The sequence below is a fragment of the Salmo salar genome, chromosome 01, assembly GCF_965601325.2.
Source record: "Salmo salar chromosome 01, fSalSal1, whole genome shotgun sequence".
Lineage (NCBI taxonomy): Eukaryota > Metazoa > Chordata > Actinopteri > Salmoniformes > Salmonidae > Salmo > Salmo salar.
In genome coordinates, this window is record NC_138291.1 from 14,454,014 (window position 1) to 14,478,247 (window position 24,234).

The 24,234-nt window shown below is 41.5% G+C and overlaps 2 protein-coding genes across 2 annotated transcripts; both read right to left on the reverse strand.

Annotated features, from left to right (window-relative positions):
* Positions 1-186: 186 nt before the first annotated feature.
* orc3 (origin recognition complex, subunit 3) lies at positions 187-9,322 on the reverse strand. The gene is made up of 20 exons (XM_014131243.3): positions 9,167-9,322; positions 8,901-8,955; positions 8,659-8,756; positions 8,242-8,386; positions 7,877-7,981; positions 7,598-7,758; positions 7,309-7,448; positions 6,816-6,975; positions 6,440-6,553; positions 6,116-6,249; positions 5,940-6,003; positions 5,718-5,834; positions 5,521-5,600; positions 5,244-5,377; positions 5,060-5,151; positions 4,813-4,910; positions 4,520-4,661; positions 4,143-4,259; positions 1,823-1,902; positions 187-365 (listed from the first exon to the last, which is right to left on the reverse strand). Exons 1-20 carry the CDS (start codon positions 9,185-9,187, stop codon positions 260-262), a joined length of 2,163 nt encoding a protein of 720 aa, XP_013986718.2. The 5' UTR covers positions 9,188-9,322; the 3' UTR covers positions 187-259.
* Positions 9,323-10,200: 878 nt separating this feature from the next.
* Positions 10,201-22,387, reverse strand: LOC106564756 (zinc finger protein 292-like). The gene is made up of 8 exons (XM_014131119.3): positions 22,124-22,387; positions 18,803-18,957; positions 18,408-18,486; positions 18,011-18,146; positions 17,677-17,879; positions 17,170-17,306; positions 16,885-17,026; positions 10,201-16,785 (listed from the first exon to the last, which is right to left on the reverse strand). Exons 1-8 carry the CDS (start codon positions 22,271-22,273, stop codon positions 10,651-10,653), a joined length of 7,137 nt encoding a protein of 2,378 aa, XP_013986594.2. The 5' UTR covers positions 22,274-22,387; the 3' UTR covers positions 10,201-10,650.
* Between the last annotated feature and the right edge of the window lie 1,847 nt (positions 22,388-24,234).

Here is a 24,234-nt window from a genome sequence, read left to right on the forward strand (position 1 = left end):
CCCATGAGGACCCATCTGTTCCCACTGCATCTTTACAAATGAATGCACCCCTGGCTACTTGATAAGACTGATGGTGTTTCATATAATATTGTATACACTTCTTTGAGAGTGTTTGTTACTGGAGTAAGCTGTAAACATGCGTGCATTTCCCACACCTTTTAAGAGCACAATGAGCAAGTCATGGGACTCAATTGAAATCACATTTTATTCAAAATCAATTGACACATGTACTATACAACACCAGCTCCCAGACAGTGAATCAGCAGCCTCCCCAGGTCAGTCGTGACACATGGTCCGTCTTCTGCTTGGTGGATTTGATGAATCCCAGGAACTCCAGCTCAGATACCGCCTGGATAAAACGAGCACTTGTAGGAGTTGAGGAACAATATCAAAAAGCATCATTTATCAAAACATACATACACATATTTCTATTCCTTTCTCGAGCACACAGAAGGGCTGTCAACAGTAATACAATTTGTTGTAAAAACATGTTACTATCAATGTTCTCGAACAGATTTCACTTGTTTTCCAAAACGAATCATTGGGAAGCTGCAGGAAAAGGGTTGGAGAGCCCATGGCATACAGAATATCACCTGTCGCACAGCGAGAGGCTGGCTGCTGCTCAAACAGTGGTTAATGCATGGAGTGAAATAAGGGTTCTTATAAGCCCAGACATTTCAAAATGCAATCACTTGTGAAAGTAGAGTTTTGATGGTTGCCACTAAAAATGAGGATCCCAGTTGCTACTACATTAATTTCTCAGCCGCTACTAAAATGATCCACCCCTTTTTTTTCTCAATTTTCACCTAAAATGACATACCCAAATCTAACTGCCTGTAGCTCAGGCCCTCAAGCAAGGATATGCATATTCTTGATACCATTTGAAAGGAAACACATTTGTGGAAATGTGAAAGGAATGTAGGAAAATAACACAGATCTGGTAAAAGATAATACAAAGAAAAAAAAAAAGGTTTTCTATCTTTGAAATGCAAGAGGAAAGGTCATAATGTATTATTCCAGCCCAGGTGCAATTTAGAATTTGGCCACTAGATGACAGCAGTGTATGTGCAACATTTTAGACTGATCCATTGTATTTCTGTTCAGAATTTTATATCAAGACTGCCCAAAAGTTTTATTAATTAATAACATTTCAAATTCAAAAACGGCACTCAATAGCATGGTATTATTTCACTGTAATAGCTACTGTAAATTGGACAGTGCAGTTAGATTAACAAGAATTTAAGCTTTCTGCCAATATCAGATATGTCTATGTCCTGGGAGATGTTCTTGTTACTTACAACCTTATGCTAATCGCATTAGCCTACATTAGCTCAACCATCCTGTGAATTAAGCACATTGCTCCACTGTAAAAGCGGAGTAGCATACCCGGCATGATTGAAAAAGGAACCGGGAAGGCGCAGCCTCCATTCAGGTGCATATGGAGGACATGTATTTTTTCCCCTGCCACTGTTCCTGCCCATTTGATAATGGTACATTCTAAATACAATTGCATGTCTTTACTAATATAAGATTAAATTGAGAATAGTCCGATGTGTGAGAATACACTGTACAAAACATTAACATCTTCCTAATATTAAGTTGCATACCAGTTAAACTGAAAGTGCTTATGATAGGATACTTGTCTATTCAGAGTATTTTACATTAGTCATTTAGCAGATGCTCTTATCCAATTAGGGTTAAGTGCCAGGCTCAAGAGCAAAATCAGATTTTTTTCTGCAGTGCTTGTTTATTAAACATCTTACCACATTTTCAAAAGTAGTCACCATGAAGCATTTTAAGACATCCAACAATTAAAGGATACTGTTTGAGTTCGTCCACTTTGCCAAAGTCCGCAGAGTCAGGATCCATGCCCTCTGCCGCCGAGACCACAGTAGCATAAGCCTGCAAATGCATGAAAACTCATTCACTCCGTTTGTAATTCAATATACCAGCAGGCAAGGCATATATATTTCTAGAGGTATAAGAGATAAAGTTGATGTCGGAAGTTTACATACACTTAGGTTGGAGTCATTAAAACTAGTTATTCAACCGCTCCACAAATTTCTTGTTAACAAACTATAGTTTTGGCAAGTCGGTTAGGACATCTACTTTGTGCATGACACAAGTACATCTTCCAAAAATTGTTTACAGAAATATTATTTCACTGTATCAGTGGGTCAGAGGTTTACATACACTAAGTTGACTGTGCCTTTAAACAGCTTGGAAAATTCTAGAAAATTATGTCATGGCTTTAGAAGCTTCTGATAGGCTAATTGACGTCATTTGAGTCAATTGGAGGTGTACCTGTGGATGTATTTCATGGCCTACCTTCATACTCAGTGCATCTTTGCTTGACATCATGGGAGAAAAAAAATCAAAAGAAATGAGCCAAGACCCCAGAACAAAAATGGTAGACATCCACAAGTCTGGTTCATCCTTGGGAGCAATTTCCAAATGCCTGAAGGTACTACATTCATCTGTACAAACAATAGTACGCAAGTATAAACACCATGGGACCACGCAGCCGTCATACCGCTCAGGATGGAGACGCGTTCTGTCTCCTAGAGATGAACGTACTTGTGAAAAAAGTGCATATCAATCCCAGAACAGCAAAAGGACCTTGTGAAGATGCTGGAGGAAACAGGTACAAAAGTATCTATATCCACAGTAAAACGAGTCCTATATCGACATAACCTGAAAGGCTGCTCAGGAAGGAAGAAGCCACTGCTCCAAAACCGCCAATAAAAAGCCAGACTACCGTTTGCAACTGCACATGGGGACAAAGATCGTGCTTTTTGGAGAAATGTCCTCTGGTCTGATGAAACAAAAATAGAACTATTTGGCCATAATGTCCATCGTTATATTTGAAGTAAAAAGGGAGAGGCTTGCAAGCCAAAGAATACCATCCCAACCGTGACGCACAGGGGTGGCAGCATCATGTTGTGGGGGTGCTTTGCTGCAAGAGGGACTGGTGCACTTCACAAAATAGATGGCATCATGAGGTAGAAGAATTGTGGATGTACTGAAGCAACATCTCAAGACAGCAGTCAAGAAGTTAAAGCTTGGTTGCAAATGGGTCTTCCAAATGGAATGACCCCAAGCATACTTCTAAACTTGCTGCAAAATGGCTTAAGGACAACAAAGTCAAGGTATTGGAGTGGCCATCACAAAGCCCTGACCTCAATCCTATAGAACATTTGTGGGCAGAACTGAAAAAGCGTGTGCGAGCAAGGAGGCCTACAAACCTTACTCAGTTACACCAGCTCTGTCAGGAGGAATGGGACAAAATTCAGCCAACTTACTGTGGGGGAAGCTTGTGGAAGGCTACCCAAAACATTTGACCCAATTTAAAAGGCAATACACTCAATTAGTATTTGGTAGCATGTAAACTTCTGACCCACTTGGAATGTGATGAAAGAAATAAAAGCTGAAATAAATCACTACTATTATTCTGACATTTCACATTCTTAAAATAAAGTGGTGATCCTAACTGACCTAAGACAGGGAATTTTTACTAGGATTAAATGTCAGGAATTGTGAAAAATTGAGATTAAATGTATTTGGCTAAGGTGTATGTAAACGTCCGACTTCAACTGTATATAAACTGAGTGTTCAAAACATTAGGAACACCTTCCTAATATTGAGTTACACCCCCTTTTGCCCTCAGAACAGCCTCAATTTGTCGGGGCATGGACTCTACAAGGTGTCGAAAGCCTTCCACAGGGATGCTGGCCCATGTTGACTCCAATGCTTCCCACAGTTGTGTCAAGTTGACTGGGTGTCCTTTGGGTGGTGGACCATTCTTGGCACACACGAGAAACTGTTGAACATGAACCCAGCAGCCTTGGTAGTAGGTGCACCTTACCTCGTTCAAAGACAAATATTTTGCCTTGCCATTCACCCTCAATGGCACACATGCACAATCCATGTCTCAATTGTATCAAGGCTTAAAAATACTTCTTTAACCTGTCTTTTCCTTCATCCACAGTGATTGAAGATAATTTAACAAGTGACATCAATACAGGATCATAGCTTTCACCTGGTCAGTCTCATGGAAATAGCAGGTGTGTTCATAATGTTTTGTACACGCAGTGAATATGATACCAATAATAGTATTTCACTTCATTCTTTCTTAAACCTACCTCCAGCCAGTCATACAGGTTGATGAGTCTCCCACACTCCAGATGTAGCTTGTACACAATGCAAATGTCAGGAGCAGCATTGGAGACTGTCCCGTCCTCAGCCAGCAGATTTTCATTCTGAACCACAGATTAGCATCAGTATCAGCTACTGTTTAACACTATAAACTTTGGCTGTGTTGTCTAAAGACAGGCTTATCGCATTCCCTTTCTTTCGTCTGCACTGATCTGAAACAATTGTGAACAGGTAAAAAGCCAATAATGGCAGTCCACCATATTGCTTACACCCATCAAATCTTTCCAGATTGGTGCAGATTAGGATACAAAGAACAGCGTTCACTAGACACTATTGAGACAGCCTCTCAGTGGTAGCTATTTACTTTCAGGTAGTGGTAGGGGTTGCTGAGGGCGGTCTGGATGGAAGTGCGTGGCGTGGCGTTGAGGTGGCGTCTCAGGACAGCAGAGGAGCTGTAGTAGCATACCTCGTACAGTGGTTGGGATTCGGGTGGGGCCAGGTGGGACCTGAGAACACAAAGGTGAGCAGCACCGTCAAATACTGTGCCATCCATTTACACTGAGCTCATCTAAAAGAATGAACATAACCTATCCAGCCACTGTTGAGTCAGTCAATTGATTGGGTTGTATCATTACTGTATACTACTTCACCTCTCACCTCACAAGGCTGTCAATGAACTCCAGGGCTTGGTCTCGGAGTATCTCAAACTGGCTCATTTTCTTGGTTCTTCGAGATTTCTTCATCTCCAGTAGAGTCTAAACAGAGAGGACAGTAAATGCTGAGGCCCTTCATATCACAAGCAGTACATATATTTTTCTTAGAGAGGCGTAGATCCATTATACATCAGAAGTGTATGAAACCGTTTGAGCAAAAATAACTATCCGTTATAGCAGAAAGTTGTTACCTTTTGCAGTTGGAACAAGTCTGTTTTCTTCTGGAGGCCTTTCCCTCGAGAAGTGAGGTCCTCCCCTGCTGCATTCTCAGCAGCCGCAAGATCTGATTGGACAGAAGCAAGAGAAGCACATTTCAATGGGTCAGAAAAGCATTTGGGGAAATGGGAAACTGTTTCAGCCATCATCGCTACTTACCGTCTGGCTGGTCAAATTTGGCGAGTAAATTGTCCAGTTGTAGCAGTGCAGCCCTCATTTTTGTTGTCTTGCCAGGTTTCAGGATCTCAGCACACATTTTCAGCGCTGAGGTGAGCTCGTCTTTAGCCATCATCCTGGAGGGAAAAGTTGTGTTGACAACTTTTTTAGCAGGTAAAAGAGTATGACAGCTTGAATATAAAACATTGTTTTGCTAAGCAATGTTGATCCTTTTTATCAACGATTTTGGGCTTAATAAATTCATAATCTCCTTTATCACCTCAGAAGCTGCATGGCAGACGCATACTCTTCATTCTCCCACACATTCTTCTCCAGACAGGATATGTGCAGCTCTCTTATCTAAAAATAGAGGCATATGTGGAACAGGTGAGACAGTCCGTGCCATGCTCTACAATTCCATTCCTAACGTATGATGCATTATTTCAATGGCAACCTTGACAAACAAAATGTTCCAACCTGTTTTCCCAGAGGGTATTTGGGTAGAGAAGACGTCAGAATGTGGAGACACCTCAGAATGGGGTAGTAGTTCTTGTGGTATTTGTGAAGATCATTCAGTAGTTTCTGACACACTTCCTAAAATGATGGGCAGGACACGCAATCACTCAAGACAATTTTTGGTAAGCACATAATTCATGTCAATATACTGTTCAGAACCTCTCGACAGCACTCAATATTTACCTTCACATGGTCATCACTGGTCAACAGCTCCACTTGCTCCTGGGGACCCTGCTCCTCTACGTACCTGGGTGAAAGGTGAGGTAAACACCAAACAACAAGTTTTTATACAGACAAATCACACAACATTCGAATAACATTCTCCAACCTATGGGTAGAAGAGTGTGAGTGACGGTCACCTCATGAAGGAGGGCAGCTGTTGGAGCCGCTCTACATCCCTGTGGCTGAGCTCTGTGGCGTGGACAAGGGCCGCCTCCTTCTTACAACACAGCACGCTCAGAGGCTGGCTGTGGAAGTGCTCCAGCAGAGCCAACTGAGGGGGGCCCACCAAGATCAACACACAAATTCACAGGAATACACAGTTCAACATAATATATCCAGCAAGCGTATCTCAAAGTTCGTCTTTGAAAGCAGGTACAGAGCACAACCAAACATCAGTTAAAGGAGAATGCCCTTTAACACATTTGAAACAGTCACCCCAACAATCAGAGGGCAGTCCTCACCTGCAGGCCTTTGATGAAGTTGCGTACAGAGAAGTCATGGTAGAGGAAGATGCTGACCAGCACTTGCAGCACCTTGCCACTGGGCTTGAAGGGAAACTGGGAAGTTAGGATCACCTGGAGAAAGACAGGGAAAGCAATACTCTAAAGTCTAAAGTCTGAATCCTAACTTGAAATAAACATGAGTAACTCAAGACATGTCATCATCAATGGGAGTCTTGAGGGAAAATGTCCATTGATCTCAAGTTGCAACTTCAGAACCCTCTTGGGTTTTAGGAAAAGGGCACAGACAAGCATGCTCACTATGTGTCCAATACAATTACATTCAAAGTGAATGGATGGATCCATGGTGGCTACAGACTCGTTTTTAAGTACCTACCTTGTCTATGACAGAAGCCAGGTGCTGGGTGCAGGACAGGGACTGGAAGAGCTCGATGCACAGCAGAGAGGACACGGAGTGGGGCAGCATGTGTTGAATGGTGCTGGGAGACGTGGCAATGCCAAAGACGAACATCAGCGGAAGCTGTTCAACGTACCGACTGTGGAAGAGAACGGGGAGATTACGCAGCATGTAACGCATGAACAGTTTTCATGTGAGAGGTGCCATCACACAACTACAAGTGTACTTTCAGATGTATATATTCAATCAATATTTTTTTTATTTAACTAGGCAAGTCTGTAAACAAGAATTTGTTCTTAACTATGACAGCCTACCAGGGAACAGTGGGTCAACTGCCTTGTTCAGGGGCAGAAAGACAGAATTTGACCTTGTCAGCTCAGGGATTCAATCCAGCAACCTTTCAGTTACTGGCCCAACACTAACTACTAGGCTACCTACCGCCCCTAACAGAGATGGAGGTCAGAACTCTTACCTGCAGATGAGGATGAAATCTTGCAGCACTCTAGAGTTGAAAGCCTCTAGGTCTTTGAAGATCACTACAATAGGAGGATGCTGTTGCATGTCTTTGCCAACGGAAGTACGCTTTTTGCTTGGTGTGCCGGAGGCAGCTTTCTGAGAGGAACAAATTATTTTTACACGGGATTCAAGATTTGTAATAAGCATTTACAGAATGTAGAAGTTGTAAGGTCAACATCTATACATCTGACAGTTGTACATAAAAGCATCATAATAGTCCTTAATTCTCTGCAGTAGCTACATACCTTTGTCACAGCCTTGTACCAGTTACAGAGTGTGATGAGGGAGCAGTGCACCCTCTTCTGGTTGACATTGGTACTGCGCTGCTCAGGCTCTTCCTCATTACCCACAGACACACTAGTACCCATCAGTCTCTCTAGAACCCTCTGCATCATGTTGTTCAGGGCTGAGAACAGAACAAATTAAAATATTATGATTCAAGTTAGGTATCCACGTGTCATAACACAAAAAGGATAATAGAAATTAGGGAAACTTCTCAAGTACCACACACACACAGGACTGACCTGCACACTCTGTGGCTTGTACAGAGACCACAAAGGGAGTCACCGACTGCTGCAACTGGTCAGAGAGGCACTGGAAGGTCATATCATGATCTGGCACATTCACTCCTACACGGGCAGAGTTACTTAGTTAAGGCCGTCATTGTAAATAACAATTTGTTCTTAACTGACTTGCCTAGTTAAATAAAAAAAGAGAATGTTACAAATATGCCTTACATCCATTTTTTCCTCCAGTCAAAACGCTCTATACTAGTGCCCTCTCTGTCTGTACTGTGGCATTTATCAAAATACACTCATTTAGACCTATATCATGGGCCCAGGTCATACCAAAATATTTTTGCATGTGCATTGTCTTTTGAGCCACATACCAAGCACTAGGGCAGCTGTCGGAATCTCGTGGGCTCTCATACGCGACGCCCAGTCATCCGTGCCACGCTGAAAAGTGGAGACACTCTTTCTGATAAACGCCAAGAGGCTGTCTAAGATTTTCCTGTTCAGCTCATCCTGCAGAAGCTGTAAAAAGTAAACAAAGTAAATTGTCATGCCTGACAAAAGCTCGTAACTTTGATCTGGGGTGTATTCGGTGAAGTGAAATGTTCACAACGTTACAGAGAGAAATGTTGCAAGTAAAAGCTAGCACAATCCCCTATTCTGCATGACAGACAGAATTATATTAAACCGATATGATTGTCTGTCTGAACATTCCGTAGCATCCTGGCATGAGCACAATGATGGCAATGCCCAAAATTGGGAGGATTATGAACTGGGTGCAGATAAACTCTCACCTCGGTGTCTGCCTTCATTTTCTCCCATAATATCTGATAGTTTCTGAAACGTAGTTTGCTGTTCTCTGTGTCCTCACTGCCATGAGTGAAATAATCCTCTGGAGAACACACACACACGATTCTGATAGTCAATGTTACCCGATACTTTGAATATTCAGTTTCAAGAAATAGAGTATAGATATGATTAAGTTACTGTTTAAATATGACCAGCGACCCAACTAGTCATCTGTAAGATCACTCACCCACTGTTGGAGTCTTCCTTCTCTTTTTGGCACTGGGCTTGAACACAAAGCAACCCTAAAAGGGGGATATACAGATTATGATGACGCGATCATTGGAACACTTACATTAACATGCCAGCAATGACTTAAATTATGTTATTTGCTATTAGGGATCCTTGGAACGCCCCTCCCCAGCTAGCTTCCATCGTGGTAAAATTATAAATGGGGCACTCACTTCAAATACGCTAAGGAAATCGCATTTAAACAATTTACAGTCGTTAGCCTACCTTTGACACCGATGAAGTCATTTCCAGCAGAAATGTGACAATCCCATACAGACTTTCTTCCGTAAAATATATTTCTTCTTTGACCAAATGATTGACAGAAACCAACAAAAACTTTGTTAGCCGGATGTAACCATTCCACACTTCCTCTATTTTCCCGCCGTTGTGACGTGTATGAATTTGTGTACAGACCGTGAGTTCATTCAATTGTCATTTTATTGTTGGCTGAGTGTTTAAATATTCATGTTAACGGACATCGGTAAAACAAGCCAACAAACAAGGGTGTACTGTCTAAGAGTTATTTTGTATTAAAAACCAAACAAATGAGCTGCGTAAATTGTGAGCAACATATCCCAACCGGCCGGCAGATGGCGCTGTTATTCATTTTACATCGTTAAGACGTAAAATGAATAATAACGCCACCCGCCGGCCGGTTGGGATATGCTGCTCACAATTTTCCAACAGTGAGTTGCAATATATTGCGGCACTTGAACAGGTTGCAAGGAGACCGATAGGGGGAGACGATCGCCCAATTTGGCCCACAACTTATAACAATAACACGCTGAAAACCATGTAGAGGCTGCTAGTTTATGAGACAAGAGGGGATAGTAAAATAACACCAACATGTATCAGGGTTCAAACTAATACACGTGTGGCTGAATAAATACATCAATGAAAAATTAAAAGTCAACTCTTATGGATTCAGTAAGGGTTATGGCTGTGTTTAACTTGTGTGTTAAAACCATCTGCTACATTTGACACTAAATAGGCTCTCCACACAGTTGCTTTATAATAATGAATGAATGTAACGTCCCTCTCTTCGCCCCAACCTGGGCTCGAACCAGGGACCCTTGCACACACGAAGCATCGTTACCCATCGCGCCACAAAATCCACGGCCCTTGCAACGCAAGGGGAAACCCTACTTCAAGTCTCAGAGCGAGTGACGTCACTGATTGAAACGCTATTAGCGCGCACCACCGCTAACTAACTAGCCATTTCATATCGGTTACATAAATAAATAACTTGCAAAACAAAGTTCTGTACATCAACTTTTATAAAAGCAAACAGTTACATTTTATTGAACACTGTGGAAGACATGTAAATATTACAGATAGTGTTTAAAAATAAAATAAATACAAACAAAAAATAAAATCCCATAGGGATATATAAAAACTTTTGTTTTTCCTTAAAATTATCAATTTAGCAAAAAACAATTTTAGTACTAGAAGCCTAATAAATACAAACATGTTCTAAAGTCTATATTCCCTACAGATTACCTGGTTCTTATATGAGTAACATACATTATCCAAACTTAAAATCAACAATAACATGTCATAAGTACAAAATACTCCATCTTCAATTGTCTAATGGTCAAAACTGTTTACCATTGGATATCTGATACAATATTAACAGATCTGTTTGCAGCATGTTACTTTTCTAATCCTGAGTTAGTCGAAAATAAAAGCATCAGGCTGTGAGCAATCCATCAACTATAAAGCCACTTTTGTATTATAACCATAGGTCGCATATCTTGAAGTTGCTTTAGCAGAAGATCAGCACCATCGGAAAAGGTTTTGTCCATTACAATCTTCACATTGTTCACAGATTGAAGATTTTGAGGATTTCTGAAGTCTACAAGGTTTTGACAGGCTCCAATAACTTCATCAGGTGTTGCGGACATAATATTAGCAGTCTTCTGCTTAAGGGTACGCTGCCGTTTTAATGGCAACTCAGTCCTTGAACCTCCACTCATTTTTCTTTTGGGAGTGTGGGTCGATGGTGAAGTATCCAGGAACTTCAGGAAACTGTCCAGTGCAACACCACCCTTACTTTCTTCCTCTTGAGAAGCAGTGGAGCCCTGGTCCGAAGCCTCTGTCAACTGGTGAACTTTGTCTGCCGGACGATTTCTCAGAGTCAACCTTCTGTCCGGACAAGCTAATACTCTCCGCTCTGATTTTCGGGGGCAACCCCTCTTTTTGACTTCTGAAGTAAAATACTGGGATTCAGAAATCTCATCAGTTGAAAGTTTAGCCTCTGCTTGAATATCACCATCCAACACTTCTTGCCTCTGACAGTTGGTCTCTGAAGTCTCAGGCTCACCCTCGTCAGGGTCCGTCTCCTCAGAGGTGTCTGTTGACATACCCTCGGATTTGTTTGCATCGTTGACTCTTGAGCGTGGGTACTTTTTACAGAATATAAACTGGCTTCTCTGATCCTCTATATATTTCTCGGCGAGGCCATGTGTGGTGTAATGTTTGAATATATTCCGTTCAGTCCGTTCAACTATGTCGCAGCCTTTTATCATGCATGGATATTGCAAAGATAATTTTTGGGTGCAGATGGTAGATGCCTCATCCATAGATTTCAGAGAGGGTTTTCCAAAGTTAGTCCAGTGGTCGAGCGATCCGTCATCTTTCTTAGTATTTTTCTTGTTCAATTTGACTGAGTTTTCAATGTTCTCTTTGCCATTGTTGGGCTTGACACATGTTGTCCTCTGTTGCTGTGTTCTGGGAATATAAATTAAATCATGCTTTTTCATCTCATGACGAAGAAGGTTTGACTTTGTAGTATAGACCCGGTCACAGCCATCATACCCACACTTAAAAGTCTGATCCACACTGCCTCTCTCAGAGATGTTTATTTCCTTGTGAAAGTTTTTGATGTGGTCAATGTATTTCTCCACAGAAGTGAAGGAGAGTGTACATTCTGACCGGTCACACTGGAATGTCCCTATATTGAGGCTTGACATCATAGCAGTGGTTTTATCTCGAGTGAATTTATGAAGCAAGAGGTAATGCTGCACCAAGGTTGTAATCCCTGGAAATATCCTTGAACAGTCTTTCACTTGACATCGGATTTCATTATTCTCGACTTCAGCAGCTTGTTCACCAGTGACAGCCTTTTCAGTACCAAGGTCTCCTGAAGACAGGGGAAGGGATGACTGATGCATAGCCCTAGAGTGAAGGATCAGATTTTGCTGGATGGTAAAGGCTGCAGCGCATCCTTCATGAACACAACGGTAGGGCCTATATGGGCTGAAAGAATTGTCAGCGTCACACAGTTGAAGCCCCAACCTTTTCTGAACCTTTTCTTTCCTTTGGAAATGAACCTCATCTTTGGATATTGTGTTTTTTGAACAACTTGCTTTTTCTGGTGAGGGTTTCACAGCCTGGCTGGATGCCGCCTCTGTTGCATGGCTATAAGATCTAGCGTCGGAACGTGCTTCTGGCCCTTCCGCAGTGTCACCTTGACCTAAATTTTGCTTCAACACTGGAGTGTGGTTAATTTGTGGGGCTGTCATTAATGTCTCATTCTTGGTATATCTGGTCTTTGATGGTGATTCTAATTTGTAAAATGACTTGTCAAAGTCATCCAAGCGATCTTGTGGTGATTGCACTCTCTCAACTGTTAATTGATGCATGGAATCCTCTTGAACTGCATCTCCTGCTGTAATGATCTCAGAGGATTGTGCATGACCGTCTTGATTTGTGCTTTGAATTGGACAGCCAGTGTCAATATCAAGTGGCTCTTGTTTGATGAAAGTTGACACAACTGAAGATTCAGTTCCATGACTACTCTCTACCTCTGTTTCAATATTGGGGTTGCTTGACCTTTTTTTACGATTTCCGACCTTTAACTTGTTCATCTCTGCCTGCGTCAGGTGGTGGACTTTTTCATAGTGAATTCTTAGGCCTGTGGTTCTGGTAAATGTTTTTGGGCAAATGTAACAAGGATATGGAGAGAATTTGACTGGGGTTTTCTTGAGTTCCTCAATCATCTCAATGGTGTAATCATGAACTCTACCAAGATGTCTGAATAATGCCTCTTTTGTCATGAACCCATATTCACAATAATCCATTTCACACTTGAACGGCTTGGGGCCATTGTCACGATTCTGGTCTTCCTTCTTGACAATCGTTTTTGTTGTCATGCTTTGAACACTATCTTTTTGCATGACATTATAACTTGAGATTGCATTGCTTTGGCTGCCACTGTACTTTGAGGAACAATTTTCCTGCAAACTTTTCTCATGTGCAGCTTCAACTAAATCCAACATTTGTAGGGCATTTTGAATTTCTATAACCTTGTCATCTTGACATGCCGCAAAGGAAGTTGCACTTGACCTTTTTTCAGCAAGACTGCCTTTTGACTCCCCATCCTGCGGACTGCCAGCATAATTCTTTGACTCTTTCAATTCTATCCACACTGTTTTATTTGGGCCGAGTTTGGATTGTCTACCGGCCGAAACTGAAGGAAAGGTGTTTGATGATTGAGAATCCAGTGGTTTTTGGGTTTCCTTTTGTGACAAATTGGAAGGATTTGGTGTGGAGAGATTACCAACAACTTCCTGTGGGAATTCACCATTTAGTACGTTGTATATTGATCCGGTTTCAGGAACATTTGGGTCATTGAGAAAGTCGAGAAATGACGTAGGCAAATCAGCAGTTAAGTCCATTTCAACTAATGGCTTGCACTGGGAGCGTTTTGAAAGATGACCTCCGAGAGACTTTGTGCTTGAGAATTCTCTAAAGCATCTTCGGCAGATGACTTTGCCATCCTTTATGATAGCAGGCCATTTCGTTCTCTTGCTGAGTCTGCAGCGTTTTACTTTCTGTGTCTCATGATCAGCAATCTTCTCGTCTGCAGGGATAGCTTCAGATTCTGCATGAGTGTCCTCACTGTACGAGAAATCTTTTTGGATAGAAGCATGCGGACTAAGAAGCATTTCATCTACAGAGCTGCTCATCTGATTCTCATAATTGGGTGATGTAAGATGGGTTACGTCCTCCATGTTGGTCATCTCCACTGTGTTTCTTGGTGCTACTTGGCCATCTTGGCTCACTGCATTGCTTGGAATGTCTATTGATGCCCTTGAATTAAGGACATATTCATTTGGGACATATGAAGCATGGGAACCTCCAGCTGACAAATTGTTACTTTCTTGGGCAGACATACTGGAATAGTTTTTTCCCATTAGGGAAATATCAACATTATCCCCAGAATTAGTTATCCCATAGTGTTGTCCTCCATTATCCAGCATAAGAGAGCTTGACACATATTCCGACATCTGATTCATCAGACTTGACTCTGATTTAATAGGTTGGATGGCACTATCATGCATATTTGCTGGTGTATGTTCTCTGCCCCTTTCTAACAGTTGATACGGTTCTGATTGCCAAGGAGTTACGCTCTTATTGGGGTATTCATTCAGATGGAAGACCTCTGCATAGCAATCGTTCAATGTAGATGTCCATGAGTCACCCATCTCGGACTGCATTAGTCCAGTCTGGTTTGGGGGGGTTTCCCAAACGGGGCAAATTGCAGGTAAATTTGAACATGCCACCGGATATTCAAACTGCTGTAATCCACTATTTCTGCATAGTGGTGCTTGATGAAGTAAAGTTTTGTCCTCTGGGTCCTGTGAAGTCTTGTTCACTGATGGAACCTTTCTCGAAGTTATTTTGACAACTTTCTTGTACTTCTTAGCCAGTTTCCAGTCTTCAAAAATGTCTGGATGGTTTTTCTTTACATGTCGGGAGAGACTTTTGGAGGTACTGTATTTGCGGTCACATGCTTCAAGTGGACAACTATACTCATCCTCATCTCTACCAGTTATTGCAGGAGTGTTTTGATATGGATGTAGAATAAATGGGGGTTCACTCTTAATTTCTGGTGGAGAAAAGGCCTGTGGTAACACTTTCTGAACAGCTTCAATTGGTCTGTTATTCTGCTCCTCTTTCGGGCACACTTTCAAAGGATTTGTTCCACAGTGATATTGGGGATCCACATGATTTGCTATCATTTCTTGGCGTGGGACAACAGTAGCTAGTTTTGCATTCTCCAATCCCAGCTTAGTTTTGATCAGTGGAACATAACACTTCCGAAACTCCTTTCTGGGATTGACAACAGAACTGCTCAACATGCTCTCGACTGAATGTTTTATTTTCATTGGGCCTTTTGGGTTCTCAGGAACTGTTGATGATCCTGATTTAGCCACTTCTTCCGTCACATAATCCTGTGCCGTCTTCTGATCTAGATTGACAGAGGCAGAGCAGGTTTCCTCTTGCCTAGCGGAGCACTGGGTGGAAGGTTCTATTTCAGGTATAGGATTGTTCTCACTTGTGATGGGCATTTCATTAGTGTCATGGTTCTGCTGATGCAAATTTAGCTGGGACTGTGAATAGAAAATATTCCCACAATTAGCTATTTTGCAAGTGAATGTAAGGTAATGTTGTGCCTCATGATCATACAACAGGTAGGCCTCGTTGAAAATCCTTCCACAATTAGGAAACATACACTGTGACTTAAAGTCAGTGTGTTGTTTTTTGTGCATGAGAAGTTCCGAATTGCAGTGAAAGCTGGCTGTGCAATTCAGCTGTATGCAATAGTATGGCTTAGCGCCACAGTGCATTTGCAAATGATCATTGAGATGTCTGGCATTCACAAACTGCCGACGGCAATACTGACACACAACCTTCTGTCGTTGTATCTCCAGAAAACGTGTTGCTTCCTCATCATTTTTGTGGGCTTTTACATGCGTTACAAGACTCCGAAAAAACTTGAATACCTTCTGACAGTATGTAACAGGACAGACACAATCCTCAGTAAATTCTGCTTCATATCTAGTTGGTACAGGCTTTTGAGGACTGACCTTAGTTTGTACAGGCTTTGGAGGACTGACTTTGACCGTTTCAGCACTGTTGCAATTTCCATCCAGAGAATAAGCATCATTTGGACTGACAATGGTCTCTGCCTCAAGCTTCACCACAGCTCCGTCTTTAAAATTATTACAATGACTACTGGTAGATTGCGTTGGCTTGGGCAATTTCCTTGTTGCTTTCATAGCAGCAAGTCGCTCTTTGCAAGACTGCTTCACGTGGGATGCTACATGTGGCTCAAGAATCTCCTTAGTGTCAAAGCTGTCAGCACAAATTGGACAGGTGTAGACCCCATCTTTAAAATGCTTCTGTGCATGGCGGACTATCCTGTGGCCAAGGAACTCTTTATCACATAGAACACAATACTGCATATAGGCTCTCCAATTCCTAAATCTTGCAGATACAAACCCTTTCTCCCTTAATTTCTTAGCTTCCCTATTTTTCTCTTTTTCATCTGCAATTTCATTCAATTCATTTGTAGTATTCAAAATAAAGTCCTCAAGGTCTTTGAATTCTGGACCTTTTTCTGCTGCATCATCCTCAAGTCCCTCATCTGTGTCATTGAGAGTGTCGATAGATGACACAATGGATCCCTCCTCACCCATCAATGCCAAACAATTGCGCTTCAAGGTTCTCCAGTCCCAGAACTCTGGATCAAAAGGCCACTGTGTCTTCAAGGCCAACAGTAACTCACAGCGTAGTGAGTTGGGTACTGGAAGATTCTCGTCCTCAAGCTTTTCATCAGGTTCATTATAGAGTGCTTCAACAGCATAATATGAGTCCACAGTTGGCTGAAAGAGGAACTCTGTTAGTTGGCATGCCCGTTTCACCTCAAAATCAGTGGGCAAAAGGCAGGAAATAGTTTTGCAGATGGTGGTCCTGCTGTCCGTGTTGTCACTGGATGCCATTTGTAGAGCTTGAATGCACATTTCAATGCAAACCGGCAGTCCCACTTCTCCAACCTGAGAAAAAAATAAAGCCAAAGTCAGTCATGAGAATATAAATCGCTACATGGTATATCCAAGCAGTAACCTATACAATTTTACATTCAAGAATTTCACCTCCGATTGGATAACCTTGATGAGGAAGAGGATATGACAGACACTCCTGGAAAGCAGGACCAACTTTCTGCATTGACCAAGAAATGCATCAGCTGAAGACTCTGACCGCATTAAAAGCTTGCTCCAGAATAGTGTGAGCTCCCTGTAAAAAGAAAAGTATATCATCATTGGTCTGTCACACATGAAGGGCTTTACAAGAGATAACATAACTAAATAAATACAAATTACGTCACATGCACATTAAACAGAGCAAGTGGAAAATGGAAATTAGAGGGCAGTACTCACCAGGCACAATACACATCTCCCTGGAGAAGCTGCCGCTCGAGGAATGCAGAGCACAAACAAAGGGCTCCTTTTTCATCCCCATCCGACTCCAGGTTACAAATCATCTCTAATCCATCCTTACAGTCTACCTGCATGATCTGGCCCAGAGATAACATGTGTCATAATTATGGTATTCTACGGTCACCCACAGTTGATGATTTTCCATCAGGGTTATTTTCATTCATCATTATCCAATTGGAGTTTGTCGTTTCATTTCTTCATCAAATCTCCATCAGTTTGGCTCAGTTGGTAGAGCATGGTGCTCGCAACACCAGGGTTCTGGGTTCGATTCCCACTGGGGACCAGCACGAAAATGTATGCACTCACTACTGTAAGTCGCTCTGGATAAGAGCGTCTGCTAAATGATTCAAATGTTAAATTTTTTTATAAAAGACAAGCCTTTGTTCAAAACCCTTGTTTGAAGGCACGAGTCTGTTAATCGACTTGATGTAAATGCTATCCACTCACCTCTTGCATGAGTTGTTCTTGTGTTTTTGTCATACACAGGCAAACAAGGTAGGTCTGCTTGAAGTTCCCCTTTCCTTCGTACTCTGGATACTCTGAGCACATCTTCGCTAAGACAGCTGCTTTCTCTGCTCGATTCTGTTTGATAAGGTGCTTTATTCGCATATTAAGGAGTGTGGGACCTTCCATTTGCAGGAACTCATGAACTGGGGAGTAGAAAAAGGGAACACGATTACAGATAACACTACTGAGCAGTCACCACAACATTTAAAAATCAGTCACCTCATGTGTACAAAGTTCCTGCAACAAAAGACTACACAGGTAGGCTAAAACTAACCTCTGTCAATTTCAGGTATCTCATTAGACAGAATGCTGCACAGAGTGGTGTTGGTCCACACGCCAGGCTCCTGTGCCATAGCTGATAGCATGTGAAGCTGTGTGTTCCCATGTTCTTGCAGAAGGCTGTGTGCCGACTGTAAAGGAGAGCATATAACTTAATACTTTAGAGCTATACAAAACAAAAAAACAACTTTTCGGAACATAGGCCTAGATTAACTAATTATGTCAAACAGGGTTTGTGATATGTGCATGTTTCAATGCATGCACATATCACATTTTTACTTTGATTGGGTCACCTAGTCATAATTTTTCAAAAGATAATTGGCATAATAGGCTCATTACAAACATTGCTGTTCTATGAGCAAAAGAAAAATAGAGCAGCACTGGAGACTAACCTTGACACAGGATTGGAACTCCTCCCATAAGGCACCAGGGACACTCTCAGGCAATGAGAGCAGGAGCTCCACACAGCTCCTGCAAGTAAAACAGGGTCATTCAATGAGTTTGTTTTGGTTCATGCTAATGATGCTACAGTTGTGTGCAGATTACTAAAATTAAAGAAGCACTACCCCCTTCTGCCGCAGCTCATATACGGGAAGCCTAATTTATTTATCTTGTCAAATTAGTGGGGCAAGGTACAGTTGTATTGGTCACTAGCGCTAATCAAACTGGAATGCTCACTGTCATTTAATAACATAGGCCTAGTACCATCTGAAAAACTACACAGCTGGTTCCATGAAGCATTCATGCATATAAATCACATATTGACGTTTTATCTTTGAGTACTCACAGTCCTAGGTTTTCAAGTACGAGTGGCACATTTTCACATTCGGAGGAGAGACAGGTGATGGCCTTTGCATAACTGAGTATTGCCACTGTGTACACCTCCAGTAAAGGCAGTGGCTCCTCCTCAGCCTTCCATCGACCTGCATGTTCCACAAGGATCTGCAAACAAAAGCATGGCAAGCTGATTAGTGCCTGCTATTAAATTAATGTATTTTTTCAACTAGCTAACTCCTTAACAATTACCATACAAATAGTGTAATTGCACAATTGCATTAATTATTAGTCCTAGGTAAATTACGCTACATTCCATTAAAATCTAAAATTGAGAACAGCTAATAATACGAATCCTAGTGCAGTCTCCTGGTAGGAATATTTATGTCAATCACCAGTGTAATGAAGACTGTTGGACTGTTAACAACCTCTTTATATCTGGGATTTAAAAAAATAAAAAAAGTAAGATGAACCAACATAGCTAGAAGACACTTGTGTAAAGTACTTAAGTACACAATACTTTAAAGTACTACTTAAGTAATTTTTTGGGGTATCTGTAGTTTACTATTTATATTTACAACATTCATTAAGAAAATATTGTACTTTTTACTCCATACGTTTTCCTTGACACCCAAAAGTACTCGTTACATTTTGAATGCTTAGCAGGACAGGAAAATGGTCCAATTCACACACTTAGCAACAGAACATCCCTGGTCATCCCTACTGCCTCTGATCTGGCAGACTCACTAAACAGAGAACATCCCTGGTCATCCCTAGTGCCTCTGATCTGGTGGACTCACTAAACAGAGAACATCCCTAGTCATCCCTACTGCCTCTGATCTGGCAGACTCACTAAACACACATGCTTTGTTTGTAAATGATGTCTGAATGTTGGAGTGTGCCCCTGGCTATCCATAAATTAAAAAAAACTTGAAAATGGTGCAGTCTAGTTTGCTTAATAGAAAGAATATGAAATGATTTATAATTTTACTTTTGATACTTAAGTATATTTAAAACCAAATACTTTTACTCAAGTAAAACTTTACTGGGTGACCTTTACTTGAGTCATTTTCTATTAAAGGTTTCTTTACTTTTACTCAAGTATGACAATTGGGTACTTTTTCCACCACTGCTTGACGAGCAGTATACGGGACGCTGCTTTAAATTCTGTAAGTCGGGCTGCTGAATCAAGGCTATAGTGAGGGCCAATTAGAAGCCATGCAGTAGCCTATAATAGGCTAAACCACACCGAGTAGTGAGTAGGCTACCCATGTAGGATGCAGGCCTAATATTTAGTTGAGTGAGACAAGCTTGAATACTACAAGTACTGACAATCTTTTCCTTGTCCGTCGTCCCTTCTCCCAGTCAAGGAGAAGCCTAATCTCTGCGCAAATGAGTGTGGCTCTTCTATAGCTACACTTTGAAAGGGTGGCGATATGTGAACGCTTCCATACAGTTGTTATAAGGTAGATAGTGTAAAGCATAGCACAGAGAGTTTGACCAACCTTTGCGTGGCGATACTTTCTAACTTCCTGACTTGGAAGACAACACGTCTTCTAAACATCCATGTCTAGTTGCAGTGGGTTAATTTGAATTTAGAAGAGGCTCTGTTATTAAATAAAATAAATGTTTTGCTCCATGAAGTAATCCAACAATGTGTACGCCGCCATATTGTCTATTTAAAATCTTCTCATTGATCGAGACAGACGAATGGAATCATGTCATGAAGCACTTCGGGGTAGACACCCACCTGTCTCAATCAATGTGAGAAGATTTGAAATAGACACAATGGTGGTGTACACATTGCTGTTGGATTACTTCATGGACCAAAAAAATCCATTTAATCTAATAATTTTCTAAATTTAAAACAAAACCCCTGCAACTAAATATAGAACTTTAGTAGATGTATTGTCTTCCATGTCGGGAATTGAGAAAGGTTCGCCAAGGTTGGTCCAAAATTCTCTGTACTATGCTTTACATCAGGGTTTCACCAACTCGGTCCTGCACGTTTTAGTTTTCACTCTAGCACTATGCAGCTGATTAAAATAATCAAAGCTTGACAATGAGTTGGTTATTTCAAATCAGCTGTGTAGTGATAGGGTAAAAAAATAAAAACGTGCTCCCAGGTGAGAACCCTGGACCGAGTTTGGGAAACCCTGCTTAACAGCTGTATGGAAGCATTCACATATAACCGCCCTTTCAAATTGTAGCTAGGCCTTCAAAGTGTGGCTATTGCTAAATGTAGGCTAAATGTAACTTAACATGGTATTTCAATGCATTGCACAACACATGTAAAAAAAAAAAATAAACACTTGATAACACACAATCTTGAAGTGACTAAGTATTTTCTCTGCAACTGTCTAAATACCATTTCTTATTAAGAAAACATATGGTACAAGGCTATCTTATGTGTATATTCTTACTAATCTGTGTCAGATGATTAATCACCATTGCAGTTTAATCTCCAAATTTGACCTGATAGTATGAGATGGGCCTCCATGCATCATCACTAACATAATCATCCCCAGCTTCCAATTGGCTCATTCATCCCCCAGGTCGTTGCTGTAAATAAGAATGAGTTCTCAGTCAACTTACCTGGTAAACTAAATCAATAAATTCATCACTTCGCAAAGGAGGGGTTTCAAACAAGGCCCAGCAGGTTTGTCATACAATACACAGAACCGAATAAACCTACCCACTGACAGGCTGATGAGTTAATATTGCTTTTCAAACAATTAAAACCATACACACGTAGTTAACCTTTGAGTTCCATGAAAATAAATACGACCTAGCTATTTGGTAGGCCAGGCCTATACATTAGACTTTTACAGGCACACTCAATATTGATCCACTAACACAAGGAACGAATGGAAAAACGTTAATTTGCCTTAATTTCTAGTTAAAATATGCACATTTACATGGATGAAAGACGTTTCGTGTCGTGCAAACCTAAAACACCGGTGCATTTGAATGCAAATCCCCACAAAAACCAAGCTAGCTCTTCTCAGCATGAAGGAGCCTGATCAACTAGCTAACTAGCCAACATTCATCTAGCAGCTAGTAGGGAAAAATGAGTGATGATCAGATATCATGCCAAAGTAAGAGATTAAACTACATATCGGGAAAAACGAATGTATATATTTTACTAACTACAATAATCAAACGGTAAAACAAGGAGTAATGGTGTGTGTTTATTTATCTATTCTGATGTGGCTAGCGCGAGCTAGCTAGCTAGCTACATTGTTGTAGCTAACGTACACGCGCATCATCAGCCAGGAAGCTGGATGGAAGGCTGCAAACTAGCTAGGATGGGTAGTTGGAAAAACATGCGGACCTGGCAGAATTCCTGGCAGAAACGCAAAGAGGCGTCCGACGGTGATTCCGGGCTTTCTTTAAGTGTTGTAGTCAATTCCTGGAACCGTTCTCGGAGCAGCTCGATAGCTTTTCTTGTGGCATATTCCTTCTCTGTCTCTCCCTCCGCCATCTTCACAACACAATCACGACCGCGTACGCACAGATGTTACGCTGCCAGAATCGCACACGCACACGCAAAGGGGGGAAGGGAGAGACGAGGGACTGCCTAAAAACACGCCACTTCGAAGTGACTTTTCGCCAACCCTAAGAGATGGATCGAAATTTACCGAATGGTTACCGTTAGGAAAATGGGGGAGGGTCATGCTTTTTCCTTTTCAGTCAAGGGGAGGGTTTAGTATTATTATTTTTTAAATCTAGTCCAAGGGAGGGTCATGTAATTTGTAATTGATGAAATGTCGATTTTTCTCAGCGTTTTACAATGAGTTGCTTATTAGGCTATCAATGGATGTGTGCCTGGTACTGCCCCTCTGATTCTGCACTGGGCCGCAATATCAATTGCGCCTATAGGCTATTGATTTGTGTGGTCTCTATCAAATGATTCATAGCCAAAAGCTACGAAGAGCATGCTTGGAGAAGCACAGTGCAAAGTTATATTTCCAAGTAGAGGCTGGTAAATACAACTAGGCTGCATTACACACTGCAATGGATGTTCCAACCCTGAGCCCCTGCCTGCTCTGCTCTTGCTTATCCAAAACGTTTTTGTATTCTGCCTAACCATTGGCTGTGTAGTCTACGGTGGCAGTTCAAATGCTTCTTCAGAATTGTTTGTTGTTGATTAGGCCTAATCCCAAAAATGCATTATTTTGCACATGGACTAGCCTATATTCTGTTCAATTAGAGAAGGAGAGCATGAAGCTATTTTTTATTTAACCCTTATTTTACCAGGTAAATTGACTGAACACATTCTCATTTACAGCAACAACCTGGGGAATAGTTAAAGGAGGATGAATGAGCTACTTGTTAACTGGGGATGGGTAGGTGGCCATGAAGGCCAGACTGGGAATTTAGCCAGGACACTGGGGTTAACTCTTACGATAAATGCCATGGGATCTTTAGTGACCACAGAGAGTCAGGACACCCGTTTATCATCCCATCCAAAAGATGGCTGCCTACACAGGGCAATGTCCCCAATCACAGCCCTAGGGTGTTGGGATATGTTTTTAGTCTAGATGAAAGAGTGCCTCTTACCATTCCTCCAACACCACCTGGTCTCCCATCCAGGGACTGACCAGGACCAACTCTACTTAGCTTTAGAAGCAAGCTAGCAGTGAGATGCAGGGTGGTATGCTGCTGAAGACTGGATGTCAACGTTGATAGCTTGCTACTACTATAATTTATTTTATTAAAAACAATATGTTTATTGCCTATGATGTATTTATCAGAGTTATTGACCTCACAATAAGCCAGATTCAAGTAACTGTCATTGTGGTGGTCAGTGGCAATTTTAGCATGTAAATCTTGGTGAGGCAAAAAAAAAAATATGTTAGATGCATGTCAGCAAAACCACTACACACAACACTAAACAATACATTAATTGCACTATAACGGTGACAAATGGTGCCCACAAACTGTTAGGGCCTACATAAAGCTGTCCCAACAGCAGAGTCCCAACACCTTACCACTGCTACACCTGGCTATCAGCGGAGCCTTGTCTGGCAGCGAAACAGTTCATTCAGCCTCATTTACTACCTTTGAAAAAAACATAGCTGAGATGGCTGACTTGCTTAAACAAATGTGGTTTCTACTGACAATTGAGATGTACAAACTATGGCACAAGGCAGGCCTGGGCAAAGGCCGGCCCGGGGCCAATATGCGGTCCGCGACTTGATTCAATACCGGGCTGTGGAATTATGCTCAGATCACATAAAGAATTTGAGATTGAAAAGTTTTGAAAACTGTATTTGTTATCCAAATTAAAAGCCCAATGAATACACGCCTTTGTGTAATGATTTAACTCCCGCCGCCTGGGGGACATTTATTTTGAAGGCACGTATAAATAACACGTATAAATAACAACTGCACAGGACAGCCTCCAGTATTTATGCTGCAGTAGTTTATGTGTCGGGGGGC

Coding starts and splice junctions, on each gene's coding strand:
- LOC106564756 (XM_014131119.3), bottom strand. CDS start 22,273: ATGGCGGAGGGAGAGACAGAGAAGGAATATGCCACAAGAAAAGCTATC. Junction 18,958..22,123: donor TCTGCCAGGAATTCTGCCAG/GTCCGCATGTTT, acceptor TTTTGTTTGCAG/ATCCTTGTGGAACATGCAGG. Junction 18,147..18,407: donor AGTTCCAATCCTGTGTCAAG/GTTAGTCTCCAG, acceptor TCTCCTTTACAG/TCGGCACACAGCCTTCTGCA.
- orc3 (XM_014131243.3), bottom strand. CDS start 9,187: ATGACTTCATCGGTGTCAAAG. Junction 6,250..6,439: donor ACTTCATCAAAGGCCTGCAG/GTGAGGACTGCC, acceptor GGCCCCCCTCAG/TTGGCTCTGCTGGAGCACTT. Junction 5,378..5,520: donor TCTGCCATGCAGCTTCTGAG/GTGATAAAGGAG, acceptor TTTTCCCTCCAG/GATGATGGCTAAAGACGAGC.